Genomic DNA, 26,583 nt, shown 5'->3' with positions numbered 1-26,583 from the left:
TGTGCTGCTGGGGACAATGGGACAATGGAACCTAGTGTAGTGTGCTGCTGGGGACAATGGAACCTAGTGTAGTGTGCTGCTGGGGACAATGGAACCTAGTGTAGTGTGCTGCTGGGGACAATGGAACCTAGTGTAGTGTGCTGCTGGGGACAATGGAACCTAGTGTAGTGTGCTGCTGGGGACAATGGAACCTAGTGTAGTGTGCTGCTGGGGACAATGGAACCTAGTGTAGTGTGCTGCTGGGGACAATGGGACAATGGAACCTAGTGTAGTGTGCTGCTGGGGACAATGGAACCTAGTGTAGTGTGCTGCTGGGGACAATGGAACCCTAGTGTAGTGTGCTGCTGGGGACAATGGAACCTAGTGTAGTGTGCTGCTGGGGACAATGGAACCTAGTGTAGTGTGCTGCTGGGGACAATGGGACAATGGAACCTAGTGTAGTGTGCTGCTGGGGACAATGGAACCTAGTGTAGTGTGCTGCTGGGGACAATGGAACCTAGTGTAGTGTGCTGCTGGGGACAATGGAACCTAGTGTAGTGTGCTGCTGGGGACAATGGAACCTGTGTAGTGTGCTGCTGGGGACAATGGAACCTGTGTAGTGTGCTGCTGGGGACAATGGAACCTGGTGTAGTGTGCTGCTGGGGACAATGGAACCTAGTGTAGTGTGCTGCTGGGGACAATGGAACCTAGTGTAGTGTGCTGCTGGGGACAATGGAACCTAGTGTAGTGTGCTGCTGGGGACAATGGAACCTAGTGTAGTGTGCTGCTGGGGAAAATGGAACCTAGTGTAGTGTACTGCTGGGGACAATGGAACCTAGTGTAGTGTGCTGTTGGGGACAATGGAACCTAGTGTAGTGTGCTGTTGGGAACAATGGATCCTAGTGTAGTGTGCTGCTGGGGACAATGGAACCTAGTGTAGTGTGCTGCTGGGGACAATGGAACCTAGTGTAGTGTGCTGCTGGGGACAATGGGACAATGGAACCTAGTGTAGTGTGCTGCTGGGGACAATGGAACCTAGTGTAGTGTGCTGCTGGGGACAATGGAACCTAGTGTAGTGTGCTGCTGGGGACAATGGAACCTAGTGTAGTGTGCTGCTGGGGACAATAGAACCTAGTGTAGTGTGCTGCTGGGGACAATGGAACCTGGTGTAGTGTGCTGCTGGGGACAATGGAACCTAGTGTAGTGTGCTGCTGGGGACAATGGAACCTAGTGTAGTGTGCTGCTGGGGACAATGGAACCTAGTGTAGTGTGCTGCTGGGGACAATGGAACCTAGTGTAGTGTGCTGCTGGGGAAAATGGAACCTAGTGTAGTGTGCTGCTGGGGACAATGGAACCTAGTGTAGTGTGCTGTTGGGGACAATGGAACCTAGTGTAGTGTGCTGTTGGGAACAATGGATCCTAGTGTAGTGTGCTGCTGGGGACAATGGATCCTAGTGTAGTGTGCTGCTGGGGACAATGGATCCTAGTGTAGTGTGCTGCTGGGGACAATGGAACCTAGTGTAGTGTGCTGCTGGTGACAATGGAAGCTAGTGTAGTGTGCTGCTGGGGACAATGGAAGCTAGTGTAGTGTGCTGCTGGGGACAATGGAACCTAGTGTAGTGTGCTGCTGGGGACAATGGAACCTAGTGTAGTGTGCTGCTGGGGACAATGGAACCTAGTGTAGTGTGCTGCTGGGGACAATGGAACCTAGTGTAGTGTGCTGCTGGGGACAATGGAACCTAGTGTAGTGTGCTGCTGGGGACAATGGAACCTGTGTGAGTGTGCTGCTGGGGACAATGGAACCTAGTGTAGTGTGCTGCTGGGGACAATGTAACCTAGTGTAGTGTGCTGCTGGGGACAATGGAACCTAGTGTAGTGTGCTGCTGGGGACAATGGAACCTAGTGTAGTGTGCTGCTGGGGAAAATGGAACCTAGTGTAGTGTGCTGCTGGGGACAATGGAACCTAGTGTAGTGTGCTGCTGGGGACAATGGAACCTAGTGTAGTGTGCTGCTGGGGACAATGGAACCTAGTGTGATTTATTGTGATGGTGTAGGTAGACTATATTACATGGATTTATTGTGATGGTGTAGACTATATTACATGGATTTATTGTGATGGTGTAGGTAGACTATATTACATGGATTTATTGTGATGGTGTAGGTAGACTATATTACATGGATTTATTGTGATGGTGTAGACTATATTACATGGATTTATTGTGATGGTGTAGGTAGACTATGTTACATGGATTTATTGTGATGGTGTAGACTATATTACATGGATTTATTGTGATGGTGTAGACTATATTACATGGATTTATTGTGATGGTGTAGACTATATTACATGGATTTATTGTGATGGTGTAGGTAGACTTTATATTACATGGATTTATTGTGATGGTGTGATGACTATATTACATGGATTTATTGTGATGGTGTAGGTAGACTATATTACATGGATTTATTGTGATGGTGTAGACTATATTACATGGATTTATTGTGATGGTTTATTGTAGACTATATTACATGGATTTATTGTGATGGTGTAGATTATATTACATGGATTTATTGTGATGGTGTAGGTAGACTATATTACATGGATTTATTGTGATGGTGTAGAGACTATATTACATGGATTTATTGTGATGGTGTAGGTAGACTATATTACATGGATTTATTGTGATGGTGTAGACTATATTACATGGATTTATTGTGATGGTGTAGGTAGACTATATTACATGGATTTATTGTGATGGTGTAGGTAGACTATATTACATGGATTTATTGTGATGGTGTAGACTATATTACATGGATTTATTGTGATGGTGTAGACTATATTACATGGATTTATTGTGATGGTGTGATGGTGTAGGTAGACTATATTACATGGATTTATTGTGATGGTGTAGGTAGACTATATTACATGGATTTATTGTGATGGTGTAGGTAGACTATATTACATGGATTTATTGTGATGGTGTAGGTAGACTATAATACATGGATTTATTGTGATGGTGTAGGTAGACTATATTACATGGATTTATTGTGATGGTGTAGGTAGACTATATTACATGGTTTATTGTGATGGTGTACTATATTACATGGATTTATTGTGATGGTGTAGACTATATTACATGGATTTATTGTGATGGTGTAGACTATATTACATGGATTTATTGTGATGGTGTTTATTGTGTAGACTATATTACATGGATTTATTGTGATGGTGTAGACTATATTACATGGATTTATTGTGATGGTGTAGGTAGACTATATTACATGGATTTATTGTGATGGTGTAGACTATATTACATGGATTTATTGTGATGGTGTAGACTATATTACATGGATTTATTGTGATGGTGTAGGTAGACTATATTACATGGATTTATTGTGATGGTGTAGGTAGACTATATTACATGGATTTATTGTGATGGTGTAGACTATATTACATGGATTTATTGTGATGGTGTAGAGACTATATTACATGGATTTATTGTGATGGTGTAGGTAGACTATATTACATGGATTTATTGTGATGGTGTAGACTATATTACATGGATTTATTGTGATGGTGTAGGTAGACTATATTACATGGATTTATTGTGATGGTGTAGGTAGACTATATTACATGGATTTATTGTGATGGTGTAGGTAGACTATATTACATGGATTTATTGTGATGGTGTAGGTAGACTATATTACATGGATTTATTGTGATGGTGTAGTAGACTATATTACATGGATTTATTGTGATGGTGTAGGTAGACTATATTACATGGATTTATTGTGATGGTGTGATGGTGTAGACTATATTACATGGATTTATTGTGATGGTGTAGGTAGACTATATTACATGGATTTATTGTGATGGTGTAGACTATATTACATGGATTTATTGTGATGGTGTAGACTATATTACATGGATTTATTGTGATGGTGTAGACTATATTACATGGATTTATTGTGATGGTGTAGACTATATTACATGGATTTATTGTGATGGTGTAGGTTGATATGTGATATTACATGTTCTGTTGTGTATTATGTGTTGCTGGTTCATTACCAGGTCTGTGTTGCTGGTTCATTACCAGGTCTGTGTTGCTGGTTCATTACCAGGTCTGTGTTGCTGGTTCATTAACAGGTCTGTGTTGCTGGTTCATTAACAGGTCTGTGTTGCTGGTTCATTACCAGGTCTGTGTTGCTGGTTCATTACCAGGTCTGTATTGCTGGTTCATTAACAGGTCTGTGTTGCTGGTTCATTAACAGGTCTGTGTTGCTGGTTCATTAACAGGTCTGTGTTGCTGGTTCATTACCAGGTCTGTGTTGCTGGTTCATTAACAGGTCTGTGTTGCTGGTTCATTACCAGGTCTGTGTTGCTGGTTCATTACCAGGTCTGTGTTGCTGGTTCATTAACAGGTCTGTGTTGCTGGTTGATGGTGTAGGTAGACATTACCAGGTCTGTGTTGCTGGTTCATTACCAGGTCTGTATTGCTGGTTCATTAACAGGTCTGTGTTGCTGGTTCATTACCATGTATGTGTTGTGTTGCTGGTTCATTAACAGGTCTGTGTTGTGTTGCTGGTTCATTACCAGGTCTGTGTTGCTGGTTCATTACCAGGTCTGTGTTGCTGGTTCATTACCATGTATGTGTTGTGTTGCTGGTTCATTAACAGGTCTGTGTTGTGTTGCTGGTTCATTACCAGGTCTGTGTTGCTGGTTCATTACCAGGTCTGTGTTGCTGGTTCATTAACAGGTCTGTGTTGTGTTGCTGGTTCATTACCAGGTCTGTGTTGTGTTGCTGGTTCATTACCATGTCTGTGTTGTGTTGCTGGTTCATTAACAGGTATGTGTTGTGTTGCTGGTTCATTAACAGGTCTGTGTTGTGTTGCTGGTTCATTAACAGGTCTGTGTTGTGTTGCTGGTTCATTACCAGGTCTGTGTTGCTGGTTCATTACCAGGTCTATGTTGTGTTGCTGGTTCATTAACAGGTCTGTGTTGCTGGTTCATTACCAGGTCTGTGTTGCTGGTTCATTACCAGGTCTGTGTTGCTGGTTCATTAACAGGTCTGTGTTGCTGGTTCATTACCATGTATGTGTTGTGTTGCTGGTTCATTAACAGGTCTGTGTTGTGTTGCTGGTTCATTACCAGGTCTGTGTTGCTGGTTCATTACCAGGTCTGTGTTGCTGGTTCATTACCATGTATGTGTTGTGTTGCTGGTTCATTAACAGGTCTGTGTTGTGTTGCTGGTTCATTACCAGGTCTGTGTTGCTGGTTCATTACCAGGTCTGTGTTGCTGGTTCATTAACAGGTCTGTGTTGTGTTGCTGGTTCATTACCAGGTCTGTGTTGTGTTGCTGGTTCATTACCATGTCTGTGTTGTGTTGCTGGTTCATTAACAGGTATGTGTTGTGTTGCTGGTTCATTAACAGGTCTGTGTTGTGTTGCTGGTTCATTAACAGGTCTGTGTTGTGTTGCTGGTTCATTACCAGGTCTGTGTTGCTGGTTCATTACCAGGTCTATGTTGTGTTGCTGGTTCATTAACAGGTCTGTGTTGCTGGTTCATTACCAGGTCTGTGTTGCTGGTTCATTACCAGGTCTGTGTTGCTGGTTCATTAACAGGTCTGTGTTGCTGGTTCATTACCAGGTCTGTGTTGTGTTGCTGGTTCATTAACAGGTCTGTGTTGTGTTGCTGGTTCATTACCAGGTCTGTGTTGTGTTGCTGGTTCATTAACAGGTCTGTGTTGTGTTGCTGGTTCATTAACAGGTCTGTGTTGCTGGTTCATTACCAGGTCTGTGTTGTGTTGCTGGTTCATTAACAGGTCTGTGTTGCTGGTTCATTACCATGTATGTGTTGTGTTGCTGGTTCATTACCAGGTCTGTGTTGTGTTGCTGGTTCATTAACAGGTCTGTGTTGCTGGTTCATTACCAGGTCTGTGTTGTGTTGCTGGTTCATTACCAGGTCTGTGTTGCTGGTTCTGGTTCATTACCAAGTCTGTGTTGTGTTGCTGGTTCATTACCAGGTCTGTGTTGCTGGTTCATTACCAGGTCTGTGTTGTGTTGCTGGTTCATTAACAGGTCTGTGTTGCTGGTTCATTACCAGGTCTATGTTGTGTTGCTGGTTGATTACCAGGTCTGTGTTGTGTTGCTGGTTGATTACCAGGTCTGTGTTGTGTTGCTGGTTCATTACCAGGTCTGTGTTATGTTGCTGGTTCATTACCAGGTCTGTGTTGTGTTGCTGGTTCATTACCAGGTCTGTGTTGTGTTGCTGGTTCATTCTCAGGTCTGTGTTGCTGGTTCATTACCAGGTCTGTGTTGTGTTGCTGGTTCATTACCAGGTCTGTGTTGCTGGTTCATTACCAGGCCTGTGTTGTGTTGCTGGTTAATTACCAGACAGCAGTATGTAGAGGTAGATTGTTAATATCCTGAGGCAAACTGATGACTTCAGACTGTGTTTTTTCTTTAAGACCACATAATCACATCACTGCTGCTGCTGTTCCCACGCTGTCTGACGCTCAGCCCTGCTTCACTCAGCCCTGTTTCACTCAGCCCTGCTTCACTCAGCCCTGCTTCACTCAGCCCTGCTTTACTCAGCCCTGTTTTACTCAGCCCTGCTTCACTCAGCCCTGTTTTACTCAGCCCTGTTTTACTCAGCCCTGTTTCACTCAGCCCTGCTTCACTCAGCCCTGTTTTACTCAGCCCTGTTTCACTCAGCCCTGTTTCACTCAGCCCTGTTTCACTCAGCCCTGCTTCACTCAGCCCTGCTTCACTCAGCCCTGTTTCACTCAGCCCTGCTTCACTCAGCCCTGCTTCACTCAGCCCTGCTTTATTCAGCCCTGTTTCACTCAGCCCTGTTTTACTCAGACCTCTTTTACTCAGCCCTGCTTCACTCAGCCCTGTTTCACTCAGACCTCTTTTACTCAGACCTCTTTTACTCAGCCCTGTTTTACTCAGCCCTGTTTTACTCAGCCCTGTTTTACTCAGACCTCTTTTACTCAGACCTCTTTTACTCAGCCCTGTTTTACTCAGCCCTGTTTCACTCAGCCCTGCTTCACTCAGCCCTGTTTTACTCAGCCCTGTTTCACTCAGCCCTGTTTCACTCAGCCCTGTTTCACTCAGCCCTGCTTCACTCAGCCCTGCTTCACTCAGCCCTGTTTCACTCAGCCCTGCTTCACTCAGCCCTGCTTTATTCAGCCCTGTTTCACTCAGCCCTGTTTTACTCAGACCTCTTTTACTCAGCCCTGCTTCACTCAGCCCTGTTTCACTCAGCCCTGTTTTACTCAGACCTCTTTTACTCAGCCCTGTTTTACTCAGCCCTGTTTTACTCAGACCTCTTTTACTCAGACCTCTTTTACTCAGCCCTGCTTTACTCACAGTTTATAAATGCTTGGCTGGGCTGGGGGACAGTGGATGAAGTTTATGAATGCCTGGCTGGGCTGGGGGACAGTGGATGAAGTGTATTTGTGCCTGGGGTGGGCTGCTGGACAATGGATGAAGTTAATGAATGCCTGGCTGGGATATGGGAGAGTGTATGAAGTTTATGAATGCCTGGCTGGGCTGTGGGACAGTGGATGAAGTTTATAAATGCCTGGCTGGGCTGGGGGGCAGTGGATGAAGTTCATGAATGCCTGGCTGGGCTGGGGGACAATGGATGAAGTTTATGAATGCCTGGCTGGGCTGGGGGACAATGGATGAAGTTTATGAATGCCTGGCTGGGCTGGGGGACAGTGGATGAAGTTAATGAATGCCTGGCTGGGCTGGGGGACAGTGGATGAAGTTAATGAATGCCTGGCTGGGCTGTGGGACAGTGGATGAAGTTAATGAATGCCTGGCTGGGCTGTGGGACAGTGGATGAAGTTAATGAATGCCTGGCTGGGCTGTGGGACAGTGGATGAAGTTAATGAATGCCTGGCTGGGCTGGGGGACAGTGGATGAAGTTAATGAATGCCTGGCTGGGCTGGGGGACAGTGGATGAAGTTAATGAATGCCTGGCTGGGCTGGGGGACAGTGGATGAAGTTAATGAATGCCTGGATGGGCTGGGGGACAGTGCTCTCACACACAGACACACTAACACACATACTGAGACAAACACACTACCTAACACATTAGAAGTTAAAACAAGTACCCCTCTCTCTCCCTTCCCCAAATCCTTACCTTCCCTGCAGTAGGTCCAGTGTCTGAGTACTCCAGTGGTCCAGTGTCTGGGTACTCCAGTGGTCCAGTGGCTCAGTGGTCCAGTGTCTGGGTACTCCAGTGGTCCAGTGTCTGGGTACTCCAGTGGTCCAGTGTCTGGGTACTCCAGTGGTCCAGTGTCTGGGTACTCCAGTGGTCCAGTGGCTCAGTGGTCCAGTGTCTGGGTACTCCAGTGGTCCAGTGGCTCAGTGGTCCAGTGTCTGGGTACTCCAGTGGTCCAGTGGTCCAGTGGCTCAGTGGTCCAGTGTCTGAGTACTCCAGTGGTCCAGTGGCTCAGTGGTCCAGTGTCTGGGTACTCCAGTGGTCCAGTGTCTGGGTACTCCAGTGGTCCAGTGGCTCAGTGGTCCAGTGTCTTTGTACTCCAGTGGTCCAGTGTCTTTGTACTCCAGTGGTCCAGTATCTGGGTACTCCAGTGGTCCAGTGGCTCAGTGGTCCAGTGTCTGGGTACTCCAGTGGTCCAGTGGCTCAGTGGTCCAGTGTCTGGGTACTCCAGTGGCTCAGTGGTCCAGTATCTGGGTACTCCAGTAGTCCAGTGGCTCAGTGGTCCAGTATCTGGGTACTCCAGTGGTCCAGTGGCTGAGTACTTAATAGCCTGAGTTCTCCTATGCTCCTCAAGGTGCTGGTAGTAGTGGTGGTGCTAAATGTCCGTTCTGTGGTGGAGCCATCCCCCTGACAGGGTCTCCTCTCTCTCACAGGGAGCCGGCAGTCTAATCATCTCCTCTCTCTCTCTTGCCCTCCAGGAGCAGGCAGCGGTCTGACTCTCTCTTCCTCACCCCTCCAGCCGTCTAAGCGTCTCTCTCCTCTCTCCCTCTCTCTCTCCCTCTCTCTCTCCCTCTCTCCCTCTCTCTCTCTCTCTCTCTCTCTCTCTCTCTCCAGGAGCAGGCAGCGGTCTGACTGTCTCCTCTTCTCCCCCTCCAGGTGTACAAGAAGCAGGCAGCCTGCAGCCTGGGGGTTCTGGGCCAGAGGCTGGTGGAGCAGGAGGAGGACTTTGCAGGGAGGGCAGCCTCCTACCAGACAGAAATACAGCACCTCCAGAGGCTTCTACGAGACAAACAGCACGACCTGGACAGAGTGCTGCAACAGAAAAGGTACTAACCAGGGAACCAGGCAGCCAGCCAGCCAGGCAGCTACTCAGCCAGGGAAACAGGCAGACAGTCAGAGAAACAGGCAGGCAGAGAGACGGTAGCCGAGTCACACACAGGCAGGAGTAGTGAGCAGGCAGGCAGCCGAGTCACTAGCAACGCAAACCAATGACAGGCCCCCGGAGGGAGCGCAAGGTGGGGAGGAGGGGGAGTCAGCAAGCGCTTCTGCCTGGGCAAGACAGAACAACTGCAGACTGTTTCTCTGTCTCTCTCTCACAGTCACTCTTCCTCTCTGTGTCGCTCTCTCTCTCTCTCTGTTGTTCTCTTAATGCTGGTTGTTCTCTTAATGCTGTTCTCTCGCTGTTGCTCTCTCTCTTTCTGATGTCCTCAATTGTCTTTCTTTAGTGCTCTCTCTCTCACTCTTTAATGCTCTCCTCTCTTTCCCTCCCCTTTCTCTCTCTCTCTCTCTCTCTCTCTCTCTCTCTCTCTCTCTCTCTCTCTTCTCTTTCCCTCCCCTTTCTCTCTCTCTCTCTCTCTCCTCTTTCCCTGCCCTTTCTCTCTCTCCTCTTTCCATCCCCTTTCTCTCCTCTTTCCCTGCCCTCTCTCACACTCTCTGCTTTCCCTCCCCTTTCTCTCTCTCTCTCTCTCTCTCTCTCTCTCTCTCTCTCTCTCTCTCTCTCTCTCTCTCCACTTTCCCTCCCCTTTCTCTCTCTCTCTCTCTCTCTCCTCTTTCCATCCCCTTTCTCTCCTCTTTCCCTGCCCTCTCTCACACTCTCTGCTTTCCCTCCCCTTTCTCTCTCTCTCTCTCTCTCTCTCTCTCTCTCCACTTTCCATCCCCTTTCTCTCTCTTCTCTTTCCATCCCCTTTCTCTCCCTCTCTCTGTATCTCTCTCTCTCTCCTTAGTTCATGCTATTTTGATATTGAACCATCTAAATTCAGTTATTTTAACAGTAGCATGACAGAATTGATCCAACAAGCCTCCTGCGGTACAGAGCAGGAGGACGATGACTTGGCAACAAAGAAAGTTTGAGTGATTTGATTTGGGCGATTCTGACAGCATTCAATCACATTGTGAATGTCGATTTGATCAATTTCTCCCTGAGATGCCCTGTCTGTCTGTGATTGTTTGTCCGTCTATCAAGTCGGTCCAGCTGTCCGCCTGTCCATCAGTCTGGCTGTCCGCCTGTCCATCAGTCTGGCTGTCTGCCTGTCCATCTGTCTGGCTGTCTGGCTGTCCATCAGTCTGGCTGTCTGGCTGTCTGCCTGTCCATCAGTCTGGCTGTCTGCCTGTCCATCAGTCTGTCTGTCTGCCTGTCCATCAGTCTGGCTGTCTGGCTGTCTGCCTGTCCATCAGTCTGGCTGTCTGCCTGTCCATCAGTCTGGCTGTCTGCCTGTCCATCAGTCTGTCTGTCTGCCTGTCCATCAGTCTGGCTGTCTGGCTGTCTGCCTGTCCATCAGTCTGGCTGTCTGGCTGTCTGCCTGTCCATCAGTCTGGCTGTCCATCAGTCTGGCTGTCTACCTGTCCATCAGTATGGCTGTCTGGCTGTCTGCCTGTCCATCAGTCTGGCTGTATGGCTGTCTGCCTGTCCATCAGTCTGGCTGTCTGCCTGTCCATCAGTCTGGCTGTCCAGCTGTCTGCCTGTCCATCAGTCTGGCTGTCCAGCTGTCTGCCTGTCCATCAGTCTGGCTGTCTGCCTGTCCATCAGTCTGGCTGTCTGGCTGTCTGCCTGTCCATCAGTCTGGCTGTCTGGCTGTCTGCCTGTCCATCAGTCTGGCTGTCTGCCTGTCCATCAGTCTGGCTGTCTGCCTGTCCATCAGTCTGGCTGTCCATCAGTCTGGCTGTCTGGCTGTCTTTCTATCTATAGGGAGAGACCTTTAGTCTAGAATGCTCTCTGCTGACATCTGTACTAGTTTATATTTTAATAATTGTTTATTTCGGATGTTCTTTATTACATTTGTGATGGATGACTTTTCTAGTAGTGGATGTAGTCTGTATCGTGACTACCATTAATGTGGATGTAGTCTGTGTCGTGACTACCATTAATGTAGATGTAGTCTGTATCGTGACTACCGTTAATGTGGATGTAGTCTGTGTCGTGACTACCATTAATGTGGATGTAGTCTGTGTCGTGACTACCATTAATGTGGATGTAGTCTGTATCGTGACTACCATTAATGTGGATGTAGTCTGTGTCGTGACTACCGTTAATGTGGATGTAGTCTGTGTCGTGACTACCATTAATGTGGATGTAGTCTGTGTCGTGACTACCATTAATGTGGATGTAGTCTGTGTCGTGACTACCATTAATGTGGATGTAGTCTGTATCGTGACGTGACTACCGTTAATGTGGATGTAGTCTGTATCGTGACTACCATTAATGTTGATGTAGTCTGTATCGTGACTACCATTAATGTGGATGTAGTCTGTATCGTGACGTGACTACCATTAATGTGGATGTAGTCTGTGTCGTGACTACCATTAATGTGGATGTAGTCTGTGTCGTGTCGTGACTACCATTAATGTGGATGTAGTCTGTCGTGACTACCATTAATGTGGATGTAGTCTGTGTCGTGACGTGACTACCATTAATGTGGATGTAGTCTGTGTCGTGACGTGACTACCATTAATGTGGATGTAGTCTGTGTCGTGTCGTGACTACCATTAATGTGGATGTAGTCTGTCGTGGCTACCATTAATGTGGATGTAGTCTGTATCGTGACTACCATTAATGTGGATGTAGTCTGTGTCGTGTCGTGACTACCATTAATGTGGATGTAGTCTGTATCGTGACGTGACTACCATTAATGTGGATGTAGTCTGTATCGTGACGTGACTACCATTAATGTGGATGTAGTCTGTGTCGTGACTACCATTAATGTGGATGTAGTCTGTGTCGTGTCGTGACTACCATTAATGTGGATGTAGTCTGTATCGTGTCGTGACTACCATTAATGTGGATGTAGTCTGTGTCGTGACTACCATTAATGTGGATGTAGTCTGTATCGTGTCGTGACTACCATTAATGTGGATGTAGTCTGTATCGTGTCGTGACTACCATTAATGTGGATGTAGTCTGTGTCGTGACTACCATTAATGTGGATGTAGTCTGTGTCGTGACGTGACTACCATTAATGTGGATGTAGTCTGTGTCGTGTCGTGGCTACCATTAATGTGGATGTAGTCTGTATCGTGTCGTGACTACCATTAATGTGGATGTAGTCTGTGTCGTGACTACCATTAATGTGGATGTAGTCTGTCGTGACTACCATTAATGTGGATGTAGTCTGTGTCGTGACTACCATTAATGTGGATGTAGTCTGTGTCGTGACTACCATTAATGTGGATGTAGTCTGTATCGTGACTACCATTAATGTGGATGTAGTCTGTGTCGTGTCGTGACTACCGTTAATGTGGATGTAGTCTGTGTCGTGACTACCATTAATGTGGATGTAGTCTGTATCGTGACTACCATTAATGTGGATGTAGTCTGTATCGTGACTACCATTAATGTGGATGTAGTCTGTATCGTGACTACCATTAATGTGGATGTAGTCTGTGTCGTGACGTGACTACCATTAATGTGGATGTAGTCTGTGTCGTGTCGTGACTACCGTTAATGTGGATGTAGTCTGTGTCGTGACTACCATTAATGTGGATGTAGTCTGTATCGTGACTACCATTAATGTGGATGTAGTCTGTATCGTGACTACCATTAATGTGGATGTAGTCTGTATCGTGACTACCATTAATGTGGATGTAGTCTGTGTCGTGACGTGACTACCGTTAATGTGGATGTAGTCTGTGTCGTGACTACCATTAATGTGGATGTAGTCTGTATCGTGTCGTGACTACCATTAATGTGGATGTAGTCTGTGTCGTGTCTACCATTAATGTGGATGTAGTCTGTATCGTGACTACCATTAATGTGGATGTAGTCTGTGTCGTGACGTGACTACCATTAATGTGGATGTAGTCTGTATCGTGACTACCATTAATGTGGATGTAGTCTGTATCGTGACGTGACTACCATTAATGTGGATGTAGTCTGTATCGTGACGTGACTACCATTAATGTGGATGTAGTCTGTGTCGTGACTACCATTAATGTGGATGTAGTCTGTGTCGTGACTACCATTAATGTGGATGTAGTCTGTGTAGTGACTACCATTAATGTGGATGTCGTCTGTGTCGTGTCGTGACTACCATTAATGTGGATGTAGTCTGTATCGTGACGTGACTACCATTAATGTGGATGTAGTCTGTGTCGTGTCGTGACTACCATTAATGTGGATGTAGTCTGTGTCGTGACTACCATTAATGTGGATGTAGTCTGTGTAGTGACTACCATTAATGTGGATGTCGTCTGTGTCGTGTCGTGACTACCATTAATGTGGATGTAGTCTGTATCGTGACGTGACTACCATTAATGTGGATGTAGTCTGTGTCGTGTCGTGACTACCATTAATGTGGATGTAGTCTGTGTCGTGACTACCATTAATGTGGATGTAGTCTGTATCGTGACTACCATTAATGTGGATGTAGTCTGTATCGTGACTACCATTAATGTGGATGTAGTCTGTGTCGTGACTACCATTAATGCGGATGTAGTCTGTGTCGTGACTACCATTAATGTGGATGTAGTCTGTGTCGTGACTACCATTAATGTGGATGTAGTCTGTGTCGTGACTACCATTAATGCGGATGTAGTCTGTGTCGTGACTACCATTAATGTGGATGTAGTCTGTGTCGTGACTACCATTAATGTGGATGTAGTCTGTGTCGTGTCGTGACTACCATTAATGTGGATGTAGTCTGTATCGTGTCGTGACTACCATTAATGTGGATGTAGTCTGTGTCGTGACTACCATTAATGTAGATGTAGTCTGTGTCGTGACTACCATTAATGTGGATGTAGTCTGTGTCGTGACTACCATTAATGTAGATGTAGTCTGTGTCGTGACGTGACTACCATTAATGTGGATGTAGTCTGTGTCGTGACGTGACTACCATTAATGTGGATGTAGTCTGTGTCGTGACGTGACTACCATTAATGTGGATGTAGTCTGTGTCGTGACTACCATTAATGTGGATGTAGTCTGTGTCGTGACTACCATTAATGTGGATGTAGTCTGTGTCGTGACTACCATTAATGTGGATGTAGTCTGTCATGACTACCATTAATGTGGATGTAGTCTGTGTCGTGACTACCATTAATGTGGATGTAGTCTGTGTCGTGACTACCATTAATGTGGATGTAGTCTGTGTCGTGACTACCATTAATGTGGATGTAGTCTGTGTCGTGACTACCATTAATGTGGATGTAGTCTGTGTCGTGACTACCATTAATGTGGATGTAGTCTGTCATGACTACCATTAATGTGGATGTAGTCTGTGTCGTGACTACCATTAATGTGGATGTAGTCTGTATCGTGACTACCATTAATGTGGATGTAGTCTGTATCGTGACTACCATTAATGTGGATGTAGTCTGTGTCGTGACGTGACTACCATTAATGTGGATGTAGTCTGTGTCGTGACTACCATTAATGTGGATGTAGTCTGTATCGTGACTACCATTAATGTGGATGTAGTCTGTGTCGTGACTACCATTAATGTGGATGTAGTCTGTATCGTGTCGTGACTACCATTAATGTGGATGTAGTCTGTATCGTGTCGTGACTACCATTAATGTGGATGTAGTCTGTGTCGTGTCGTGACTACCATTAATGTGGATGTAGTCTGTATCGTGACTACCATTAATGTGGATGTAGTCTGTATCGTGACTACCATTAATGTGGATGTAGTCTGTGACGTGTCGTGACTACCGTTAATGTGGATGTAGTCTGTGTCGTGACTACCATTAATGTGGATGTAGTCTGTGTCGTGACTACCATTAATGTGGATGTAGTCTGTGTCGTGACTACCATTAATGTGGATGTAGTCTGTATCGTGACTACCATTAATGTGGATGTAGTCTGTATCGTGACTACCATTAATGTGGATGTAGTCTGTGTCGTGACTACCATTAATGTGGATGTAGTCTGTCGTGACTACCATTAATGTGGATGTAGTCTGTATCGTGACTACCGTTAATGTGGATGTAGTCTGTGTCGTGACTACCGTTAATGTGGATGTAGTCTGTATCGTGACTACCGTTAATGTGGATGTAGTCTGTATCGTGACTACCGTTAATGTGGATGTAGTCTGTATCGTGACTACCATTAATGTGGATGTAGTCTGTGTCGTGACTACCATTAATGTGGATGTAGTCTGTGTCGTGTCGTGACTACCATTAATGTAGATGTAGTCTGTATCGTGACTACCGTTAATGTGGATGTAGTCTGTATCGTGACGTGTTTCATAGTTTCATATTTAATCATATAAGTTCCACAACATTTAGATCTGATAACTAGGACGTATACATTTGTAGAATTATCATTATTTGGTTACACCGTTCTTAATGATATCACAAAACAACGACTTATTTGACATGATTATTGTTTTGAGCCCCACCAACCATTTCCCACATTTCTGTCTGTCTGACTGTCTGTCTGTCTCTCTCTCTCCATGATAACATCTCAGTAGTGTTGTCATGTGTTCCTGTCCTTAACCTGATAGTTCATCTCTGATGGTCTACCGTCATGTCAGTGTTCCTGTCTCTAACCTGATAGTTCATCTCTGATGGTCTACCGTCATGTCAGTGGGTTCCTGTCTCTAACCTGATAGTTCATCTCTGATGGTCTACCATCATGTCAGTGTTCCTGTCTCTAACCTGATAGTTCATCTCTGATGGTCTACCGTCATGTCAGTGTTCCTGTCTCTAACCTGATAGTTCATCTCTGATGGTCTACCATCATGTCAGTGTTCCTGTCTCTAACCTGATAGTTCATCTCTGATGGTCTACCGTCATGTCAGTGTTCCTGTCTCTAACCTGATAGTTCATCTCTGATGGTCTACCATCATGTCAGTGTTCCTGTCTCTAACCTGATAGTTCATCTCTGATGGTCTACCGTCATGTCAGTGTTCCTGTCTCTAACCTGATAGTTCATCTCTGATGGTCTACCGTCATGTCAGAGTTCCTGTCTCTAACCTGATAGTTCATCTCTGATGGTCTACCATCATGTCAGTGTTCCTGTCTCTAACCTGATAGTTCATCTCTGATGGTCTACCGTCATGTCAGTGTTCCTGTCTCTAACCTGATAGTTCATCTCTGATGGTCTACCGTCATGTCAGTGTTCCTGTCTCTAACCTGATAGTTCATCTCTGATGGTCTACCGTCATGTCAGAGTGTTCCTGTCTCTAACCTGATAGTTCATCTCTGATGGTCTACCGTCATGTCAGAGTGTTCCTGTCTCTAACCTGATAGTTCATCTCTGATGGTCTACCGTCATGTCAGAGTGTTCCTGTCTCTAACCTGATAGTTCATCTCTGATGGTCTACCGTCATGTCAGTGTTCCTGTCTCTAACCTGATAGTTCATCTCTGATGGTCTACCGTCATGTCAGAGTTCCTGTCTCTAACCTGATAGTTCATCTCTGATGGTCTACCATCATGTCAGTGTTCCTGTCTCTAACCTGATAGTTCATCTCTGATGGTCTACCGTCATGTCAGTGTTCCTGTCTCTAACCTGATAGTTCATCTCTGATGGTCTACCGTCATGTCAGTGTTCCTGTCTCTAACCTGATAGTTCATCTCTGATGGTCTACCGTCATGTCAGAGTGTTCCTGTCTCTAACCTGATAGTTCATCTCTGATGGTCTACCGTCATGTCAGAGTGTTCCTGTCTCTAACCTGATAGTTCATCTCTGATGGTCTACCGTCATGTCAGAGTGTTCCTGTCTCTAACCTGATAGTTCATCTCTGATGGTCTACCGTCATGTCAGTGTTCCTGTCTCTAACCTGATAGTTCATCTCTGATGGTCTACCGTCATGTCAGTGTTCCTGTCTCTAACCTGATAGTTCATCTCTGATGGTCTACCGTCATGTCAGTGTTCCTGTCTCTAACCTGATAGTTAATCTCTGATGGTCTACCGTCATGTCAGTGTTCCTGTCTCTAACCTGATAGTTCATCTCTGATGGTCTACCATCATGTCAGAGTGTTCCTGTCTCTAACCTGATAGTTCATCTCTGATGGTCTACCGTCATGTCAGAGTGTTCCTGTCTCTAACCTGATAGTTCATCTCTGATGGTCTACCGTCATGTCAGTGTTCCTGTCTCTAACCTGATAGTTCATCTCTGATGGTCTACCGTCATGTCAGTGTTCCTGTCTCTAACCTGATAGTTCATCTCTGATGGTCTACCGTCATGTCAGAGTGTTCCTGTCTCTAACCTGATAGTTCATCTCTGATGGTCTACCGTCATGTCAGTGTTCCTGTCTCTAACCTGATAGTTCATCTCTGATGGTCTACCATCATGTCAGAGTGTTCCTGTCTCTAACCTGATAGTTCATCTCTGATGGTCTACCATCATGTCAGAGTGTTCCTGTCTCTAACCTGATAGTTCATCTCTGATGGTCTACCGTCATGTCAGAGTTCCTGTCTCTAACCTGATAGTTCATCTCTGCAATCATTCCCCTGTTCTATACCAACCCCAACCAGACAGTGGTGCTGTACCAACCCCAACCAGACAGTGGTGCTGTACCAACCCCAACCAGCCAGTGGTGCTGTACCAACCCCAACCAGACAGTGGTGCTATACCAACCCCAACCAGACAGTGGTGCTGTACCAACCCCAACCAGACAGTGGTGCTGTACCAACCCCAACCAGCCAGTGGTGCTGTACCAACCCCAACCAGCCAGTGGTGCTGTACCAACCCCAACCAGCCAGTGGTGCTGTACCAACCCCAACCAGCCAGTGGTGCTGTACCAACCCCAACCAGCCAGTGGTGCTGTACCAACCCCAACCAGCCAGTGGTGCTGTATCAACCCCAACCAGCCAGTGGTGCTGTACAACCCCAACCAAACAGTGGTGCTGTACCAACCCCAACCAGCCAGTGGTGCTGTACCAACCCCAACCAGCCAGTGGTGCTGTATCAACCCCAACCAGCCAGTGGTGCTGTACAACCCCAACCAAACAGTGGTGCTGTATCAACCCCAACCAGCCAGTGGTGCTGTACCAACCCCAACCAAACAGTGGTTCTGTACCAACCCCAACCAGCCAGTGGTTCTGTACCAACCCCAACCAGACAGTGGTTCTGTACCAACCCCAACCAGACAGTGGTGCTGTACCAACCCCAACCAGACAGTGGTGCTGTACCAACCCCAACCAGACAGTGGTGCTGTACCAACCCCAACCAGACAGTGGTGCTGTACCAACCCCAACCAGACAGTGGTGCTGTACCAACCCCAACCAGACAGTGGTGCTGTACCAACCCCAACCAGACAGTGGTGCTGTACCAACCCCAACCAGACAGTGGTGCTGTACCAACCCCAACCAGCCAGTGGTGCTGTACCAACCCCAACCAGCCAGTGGTGCTGTACCAACCCCAACCAGCCAGTGGTGCTGTACAACCCCAACCAAACAGTGGTGCTGTACCAACCCCAACCAGCCAGTGGTTCTGTACCAACCCCAACCAGCCAGTGGTTCTGTACCAACCCCAACCAGACAGTGGTTCTGTACCAACCCCAACCAGACAGTGGTGCTGTACCAACCCCAACCAGACAGTGGTGCTGTACCAACCCCAACCAGACAGTGGTGCTGTACCAACCCCAACCAGACAGTGGTGCTGTACCAACCCCAACCAGACAGTGGTGCTGTACCAACCCCAACCAGACAGTGGTGCTGTACCAACCCCAACCAGACAGTGGTGCTGTACCAACCCCAACCAGACAGTGGTGCTGTACCAACCCCAACCAGCCAGTGGTGCTGTACCAACCCCAACCAGCCAGTGGTGCTGTACCAACCCCAACCAGCCAGTGGTGCTGTACAACCCCAACCAAACAGTGGTGCTGTACCAACCCCAACCAGCCAGTGGTGCTGTACCAACCCCAACCAGCCAGTGGTGCTGTATCATCCCCAACCAGCCAGTGGTGTGCTGTACAACCCCAACCAAACAGTGGTGCTGTATCAACCCCAACCAGCCAGTGGTGCTCTACCAACCCCAACCAGCCAGTGGTTCTGTACCAACCCCAACCAGACAGTGGTGCTGTACCAACCCCAACCAGACAGTGGTGCTGTACCAACCCCAACCAGACAGTGGTGCTGTACCAACCCCAACCAGACAGTGGTGCTGTACCAACCCCAACCAGACAGTGGTGCTGTACCAACCCCAACCAGACAGTGGTGCTGTACCAACCCCAACCAGACAGTGGTGCTGTACCCAACACAAAGACATTCCCCTGTTCTATACCAACCCCAACCAGACAGTGGTGCTGTACCAACCCCAACCAGACAGTGGTGCTGTACCAACCCCAACCAGACAGTGGTGCTGTACCAACCCCAACCAGACAGTGGTGCTGTACCAACCCCAACCAGACAGTGGTGCTGTACCAACTCCAACCAGACAGTGGTGCTGTACCAACCCCAACCAGACAGTGGTGCTGTACCAACCCCAACCAGCCAGTGGTGCTGTACCCAACACAAAGACATTCCCCTGTTCTATACCAACCCCAACCAGACAGTGGTGTTGTACCCAACACAAAGACATTCCCCTGTTCTATACCAACCCCAACCAGCCAGTGGTGCTGTACCAACCCCAACCAGACAGTGGTGCTGTATCAACCCCAACCAGACAGTGGTGCTGTACCAACCCCAACCAGACAGTGGTGCTGTACCAACCCCAACCAGACAGTGGTGCTATACCAACCCCAACCAGACAGTGGTGCTGTACCAACCCCAACCAGACAGTGGTGCTGTATCAACCCCAACCAGACAGTGGTGCTGTACCAACCCCAACCAGACAGTGGTGCTGTACCAACCCCAACCAGACAGTGGTGCTGTACCAACCCCAACCAGCCAGTGGTGCTGTACCAACCCCAACCAGCCAGTGGTGCTGTACCAACCCCAACCAGCCAGTGGTGCTGTACCAACCCCAACCAGACAGTGGTGCTGTACCAACCCCAACCAGACAGTGGTGCTGTACCAACCCCAACCAGACAGTGGTGCTGTACCAACCCCAACCAGACAGTGGTGCTGTACCAACCCCAACCAGCCAGTGGTGCTGTACCAACCCCAACCAGACAGTGGTGCTGTACCAACCCCAACCAGACAGTGGTGCTGTACCAACCCCAACCAGACAGTGGTGCTGTACCAACCCCAACCAGACAGTGGTGCTGTACCAACCCCAACCAGACAGTGGTGCTGTACCCAACACAGACATTCCCCTGTTCTGTGTGGATCTATCTGAACTCTGCCTAGTTCTGGAATGTTTACCAGGAAACACACACACACACACACACACACACACCACACACACTGAACAGACATCCCTGAACACTGCCTAGTTCTGGACTGTTTACCAGGAAACACACACACACACACACACACACACACACACACACACACACACACACACACACACACACACCACACACACTGAACAGACATCCCTGAACACTGCCTAGTTCTGCTAAATGACTTAAATGTAATGTAAATGTACCGTTCACCAGGAAGCACACAGCAGCTCACTGATTCCCATGGCAACTGGAAAGGGTTCCTTCTAACATGCAGATGATGAATATCAAAGACAGTGATTGGTCCGTTCAGCCCCAGTAGTACATCACATTAAGCTCTTCCTAGGTAGACAGTGATTGGTCCGTTCAGCCCCAGTAGTACATCACATTAAGCTCTTCCTAGGTAGACAGTGATTGGTCAGGGTGGATTCATTCCCCAGTAGCATCCCCTGTCCCCTCCCCACTCCCGTGTCCCTCTTTCCACTCCCTCTCCCATCCCCTGTCCCCTCTCCACTCCCCTGTCCCCCCTCCACTCCCCAGTCCCCCTCTCCCATCCCCTGTCCCCTCTCCACTCCCCTGTCCCCTCTCCACTCCCCTGTCCCCTCTCCACTCCCCTGTCCCCTCTCAACTCCCTGTCTCCTCTCAACTCCCCTGTCCCTCTTTCACCTCTCCTGTCCCTCTTTCCACTCCCCTGTCCCCCTCTCCCATCCCCTGTCCCCCTCTCCCATCCCCTGTCCCCCTCTCCCATCCCCTGTCCCTTTTCCATCCCCCTGTCCCTCTCTCCACTCCCCTGTCCCCCTCTCCCATCCCCTGTCCCCCTCTCCCATCCCCTGTCCCCTCTCCCATCCCCTGTCCCTTTTCCATCCCCTGTCCCTCTCTCCACTCCCCTGTCCCTCTCTCCACTCCCTGTCCCTCTTTCCACTCCCCTGTCCCTCTCTCCACTCCCCTGTCCCTCTTTCCACTCCCCTGTCCCCCTCTCTCCATCCCCTGTCCCTCTTTCCACTCCCTCTTTCCACTCCCTCTTTCCACTCCCCTTTCCACTCCCCTGTCCCTCTTTCCACTCCCTGTCCCTCTTTCCACTCCCTCTTTCCACTCCCCTGTCCCTCTTTCCACCCCTCTTTCACCTCCCCTGTCCCTCTTTCCACTCCCCTGTCCCCTCTCCCATCCCCTCGTCCCCCCTCTCCACTCCCCTGTCCCTCTTTCCACTCCCTGTCCCCACTCCCCTGTCCCTTTTCCATCCCCCTGTCCCTCTTTCCACTCCCCTGTCCCTCTCTCCACTCCCCTGTCCCCCTCTCCCATCCCTCGTCCCCCTCTCCCATCCCCTGTCCCCTCCTATCTCCCCTGTCCCCTCCTCTCTCCCCCTAAGCTGATGAAGATGACGATAAAGGCTCGTTCTCAGTGACGTTCTGTGTTGCCGCGGGTGATTAGGAACGATGAGTCACTCTTAAGTGTGTGACAGAGACAGAGACCAGGTCATGTCACAGGACCACAGGTAGTTAACTACTGACGACAGCACTAGTCTGTGTAACTGTGTGTGTGTGTGTGTGTGTGTGTGTGTGTGTGTGTGTGTGTGTGTGTGTGTGTGTGTGTGTGTGTGTGAGGCTACAGAGACCAGGTCATGTCACAGGACCACAGATAGTTAACTACTGACGACAGCACTAGTCTGTGTGTGTGTGTGTGTGTGTGTGTGAGGCTACAGAGACCAGGTCACATCACCAGACCACAGGACAGAACACGGGTAATTAGCTAATGTGATGGACGTCATGCTGCTGTCTTAACAATCGGCCTTCCTATTCCTCCCTCACAGCCAGACTGGATCAATAGGCCTTCCTATTCCTCCCTCACAACCAGACTGGATCAATAGGCCTTCCTATTCCTCCCTCTCAGCCAGACTGGATCAATAGGCCTTCCTATTCCTCCCTCACAGCCAGACTGGATCAATAGGCCTTCCTATTCCTCCCTCACAGCCAGACTGGATCAATAGGCCTTCCTATTCCTCCTCCAGCGAAAGGGTACCAATTCCCATGGGTTACACCAACAGCAGCAAGGGGATAGGGGTTTTTCAGCCTCCCTTTCAGCAGCTCAGTCCACTCTCCAAAAAGCCTGGAGTTTCACCCAGGATGAGGGAGAGGGGTTTTTCAGGAGGAGAAGGAGTCCACTCTCAAAAAGCGGAGGAAAGGAGGGGGGAAAGGAGTGAAGATGGAAGGAAGGAAGGAAGGAAGGAAGGAAGGAAGGAAGAGGAAGGAAGGAAGGAAGGAAGGAAGGAAGGAAGGAAGGAAGGAAGGAAGGAAGGGAAGGAGGGGGAGAGAGGATGGAGGGAGGGAAAGGAGAGGAGGAAAGGGAAAGAAGGAGGGAAGGGATCAGGGAGGGAAGGAGACACACATCCTGGATCAGCTGGTGAAATGGAGAGGCTCCTGGTTGTGCAACAAGAACACACTATTTGTGACAGGTCCTTCATTGGTTTTTGTCAGATGAAGGGGAAATGCACCTATTCCTATGTAGTGCACTACTATTGACCAAGTGGAAATGCGCCCTATTCCCTATGTAGTGCACTACTATTGACCAAGGGGAAATGTGCCTATTCCTATGTAGTGCACTACTATTGACCAAGGGAAAATGCACTACTATTGACCAAGGGGAAATGCGCCCTATTCCCTATGTAGTGCACTACTATTGACCAAGGGGAAATGCACCTATTCCCTATGTAGTGCACTACTATTGACCAAGGGGAAATGCGCCTATTCCCTATGTAGTGCACTACTATTGACCAAGGGGAAATGCACTACTATTGACCAAGGGGAAATGCGCCTATTCCCTATGTAGTGCACTACTATTGACCAAGGGGAAATCTGCCCTATTCCCTATGTAGTGCACTACTATTGACCAAGGGGAAATACACCCTATTCCCTATGTAGTGCACTACTATTGACCAAGAGGAAATGCGCCCTATTCCCTATGTAGTGCACTACTATTGACCAAGGGGAAATGCACCCTATTCCCTATGTAGTGCTCCTCTCTCTTTTTCTCTCCCTATCTCTCCTCTCCCTCTCTCTCCTCTCCTTTTCTCTCCCTCTCTTCTCTCCCTCTCTCTCCTCTCTCTTTTTCTCCCTATCTCTCCTCTCTTCTCTCTCCCTTTCTCTCCCTATCTCTCTCTTTTTCTCTCCCCATCTCTCCTCTCCCTCTTCCCTCCTCTCTCTCCTCTCCCTTCTTCTCTCCCTCTCTCTCCTCTCTCTTTTTCTCTCCCTATCTCTCCTCTCTCTCTCCCTCTTGGTGCTGAGACGTAAGGCCTGGTTACTGGGTCCACTAATATATCCCTGTACTTTAGGTGTGTTGACTCACTCTTCCCTTCTTGCCACTGAGATTCTGTGATATTTTGCCCTTTGTGTCTCAATCCCTTAGTGTCTGAATCCCTGTGCCTGAATCTCTTGAGTGCCTGAATCGTCTTAGTGCCTGAATTGTCTTAGTGCCTGAATCGTCTTAGTGCCTGAATTACTTAGTGCCTGAATATTAGTGCCTGAATCGTCTTAGTGCCTGAATCGTGTTGACCTGAATCAGTTAGTGCCACTGAATTCTGTGATGATTTTGCCATTTGAATCGTCTTTGTGCCTGAATCGTGTTGGTGCCTGAATCGTGTTAGTGCCTGAATCGTGTTAGTGCCTGAATCGTCTTAGTGTCTGAATCGTCTTAGTGCCTGAATCGTCTTGGTGCCTGAATCGTGTTAGTGCCTGAATCGTGTTAGTGCCTGAATCGTCTTAGTGTCTGAATCGTCTTAGTGTCTGAATCATCTTAGTGTCTGAATCGTCTTAGTGCCTGAATCGTCTTAGTGCCTGAATCGTCTTAGTGCCTGAATCGTCTTAGTGCCTGAATCGTCTTAGTGCCTGAATCGTCTTAGTGCCTGAATCGAAGGTTTGAATATGCAGGTTTTGTCTGTTTTCTGTGATAATGATTTTTCACCAATGGGAACATTATTTTGTGTGATCACATTGGTGTGACTGTTCGTATCTGTCTCTCAACTGTCAATAACACGATAGATAAAATGTTCATTCTCACACTCTCTCTCTTCCTCTTCCTCTCTCTTCTCTCGCTCTCGCTCTCAATTCAATTAATTCTCTCTCTCTCCTCCAGAGAGGTGGAAGGTGAGTTGGAGGTGGTGTGGGAGGCAGCGACCAGAGAGAACCAAAGAATTAGGGAGACCCTCCAGGACTCCAGCCCATCTCTCCCCTCCCTCAGCCCAGCCAGAGTGCACCATGGCAGGGGTCTGAGCGATGGACCCTCCCCAGCTGGCTCTCCCACCCCCAGGATGAGGTGTTCTACCTCCGTCCGCACCCTGACAGCTCTGGCCCTCATCCCTGCATCTCCTCTCCCCAGAGCGGCGGCCGGCCCGGCCTCCACCACAGCCCTATGTTCGAGTCTGACTCGGACCAGCACCAGAACCCCTCCTCAGATGAGAGCGAGAAGAACGGCATGGACTTCTATTCTTAGTGTCCTTTTTTGTATTGGTCTTACAGAAGACAAGTAGCCTGATCCCATATCTGTTTTAATAGCCTGTTTTAGTAGCCTGGTCCCAGATCTGTTTTAGTAGCCTGGTTCCAGATCTGTTTTAGTAGCCTGGTCCCAGATATGTTTTAGTAGCCTGGTCCCAGATCTGTTTTAGTAGCCTGGTCCCAGATCTGTTTTAGTAGCCTGGTCCCAGATCTGTTTTAGTAGCCTGGTCCCAGATCTGTTTTAGTAGCCTGGTCCCAGATCTGTTTTAGTAGCCTGGTCCCTGATCTGTTTTAGTAGCCTGGTCCCAGATCTGTTTTCGTAGCCTGGTCCCAGATCTGTTTTAGTAGCCTGGTCCCAGATCTGTTTTAGTAGCCTGATTTAGTAGCCTGGTCCCAGATCTGTTTTAGTAGCCTGGTCCCAGATCTGTTTTAGTAGCCTGGTCCCAGATCTGTTTTAGTAGCCTGTTTTAGTGGCCTGGTCCCAGATCTGTTTCTGCTCTTGCAAACTCCATTGTTCATTGTCAAGCCAAACATGACATGACAATTCCATAAAGAGTTGGCAGGAGAGTAGAACCACCCTGACACCAGGCTAGAAGACCAGGTCTGTATTGGTCAGACTAGAACCACCCTGACACCAGGCTAGAAGACCAGGTCTGTATTGGTCAGACTAGAACCACCCTGACACCAGGCTAGAAGACCAGGTCTGTATTGGTCAGACTAGAACCACCCTGACACCAGGCTAGAAGACCAGGTCTGTATTGGTCAGACTAGAACCACCCTGATACCAGGTCTGTATTGGTCAGACTAGAACCACCCTGACACCAGGCTAGAAGACCAGGTCTGTTTTGGTCAGACTGTTCAAACATTTACCAAGGCATTAATTAACTTGATTTACACAGTTAAAAACTAAGTAGTTTATTTACAAAAGCTCTATTTTGAATGTTGTATTGATCTTTGTGTTATTGATTAGATTTGATACGTATGACTGACTATGTATCTCAATCAGACTGTTTTACTGTGCATCTATTAGCCAATTTAGCTTTAAAAACATTCTATTGAAATAACAATCAACTTCATTTGTGTTACAGTAATGATTGTATGTCACAATCTTGTTCTTTACGAATAAATGTGTTTTCTTCTGTTCACCACTGTCCTCTTGTTCATCCATTTAACCACAATTACCAGGGCTGTCCCAAATGACCCCCTAGTCCCTAGGTAGTTAACTACGACCAGGACCCATAGTGAATAGGGTACCCTAGGTAGTTAACTACGACCAGGACCCATAGTGAATAGGGTACCTTAGGTAGTTAACTACGACCAGGACCCATAGTGAATAGGTAGTTAACTACGACCAGGACCCATAGTGAATAGGTAGTTAACTACAACCAGGACCCATAGTGAATAGGGATCCCTAGGTAGTTAACTACGACCAGGACCCATAGTGAATAGGTAGTTAACTA

At 47.8% G+C, this 26,583-nt stretch overlaps 1 protein-coding gene across 1 annotated transcript in view; it reads left to right on the top strand.

The window, feature by feature from the left end:
• The window catches only part of LOC135565181 (centrosomal protein of 89 kDa-like), a 146,483-nt gene extending 120,215 nt beyond the window's left edge, over positions 1 to 26,268 (top strand). The window contains 3 exon segments of the mRNA XM_065011242.1: positions 9,089 to 9,258; positions 24,765 to 24,904; positions 24,907 to 26,268. Of these exon segments, the coding sequence (XP_064867314.1) occupies positions 9,089 to 9,258; positions 24,765 to 24,904; positions 24,907 to 25,121 (525 nt within the window). The 3' untranslated portion in view covers positions 25,122 to 26,268.
• The last annotated feature ends 315 nt before the right edge of the window (positions 26,269 to 26,583 follow it).

Source organism: Oncorhynchus nerka, linkage group LG27, assembly GCF_034236695.1.
Source record: "Oncorhynchus nerka isolate Pitt River linkage group LG27, Oner_Uvic_2.0, whole genome shotgun sequence".
Classification (NCBI taxonomy): domain Eukaryota; kingdom Metazoa; phylum Chordata; class Actinopteri; order Salmoniformes; family Salmonidae; genus Oncorhynchus; species Oncorhynchus nerka.
Note: the sequence above shows the minus strand (reverse complement) of the source record. Positions and strands in the feature narration are given on the sequence as shown.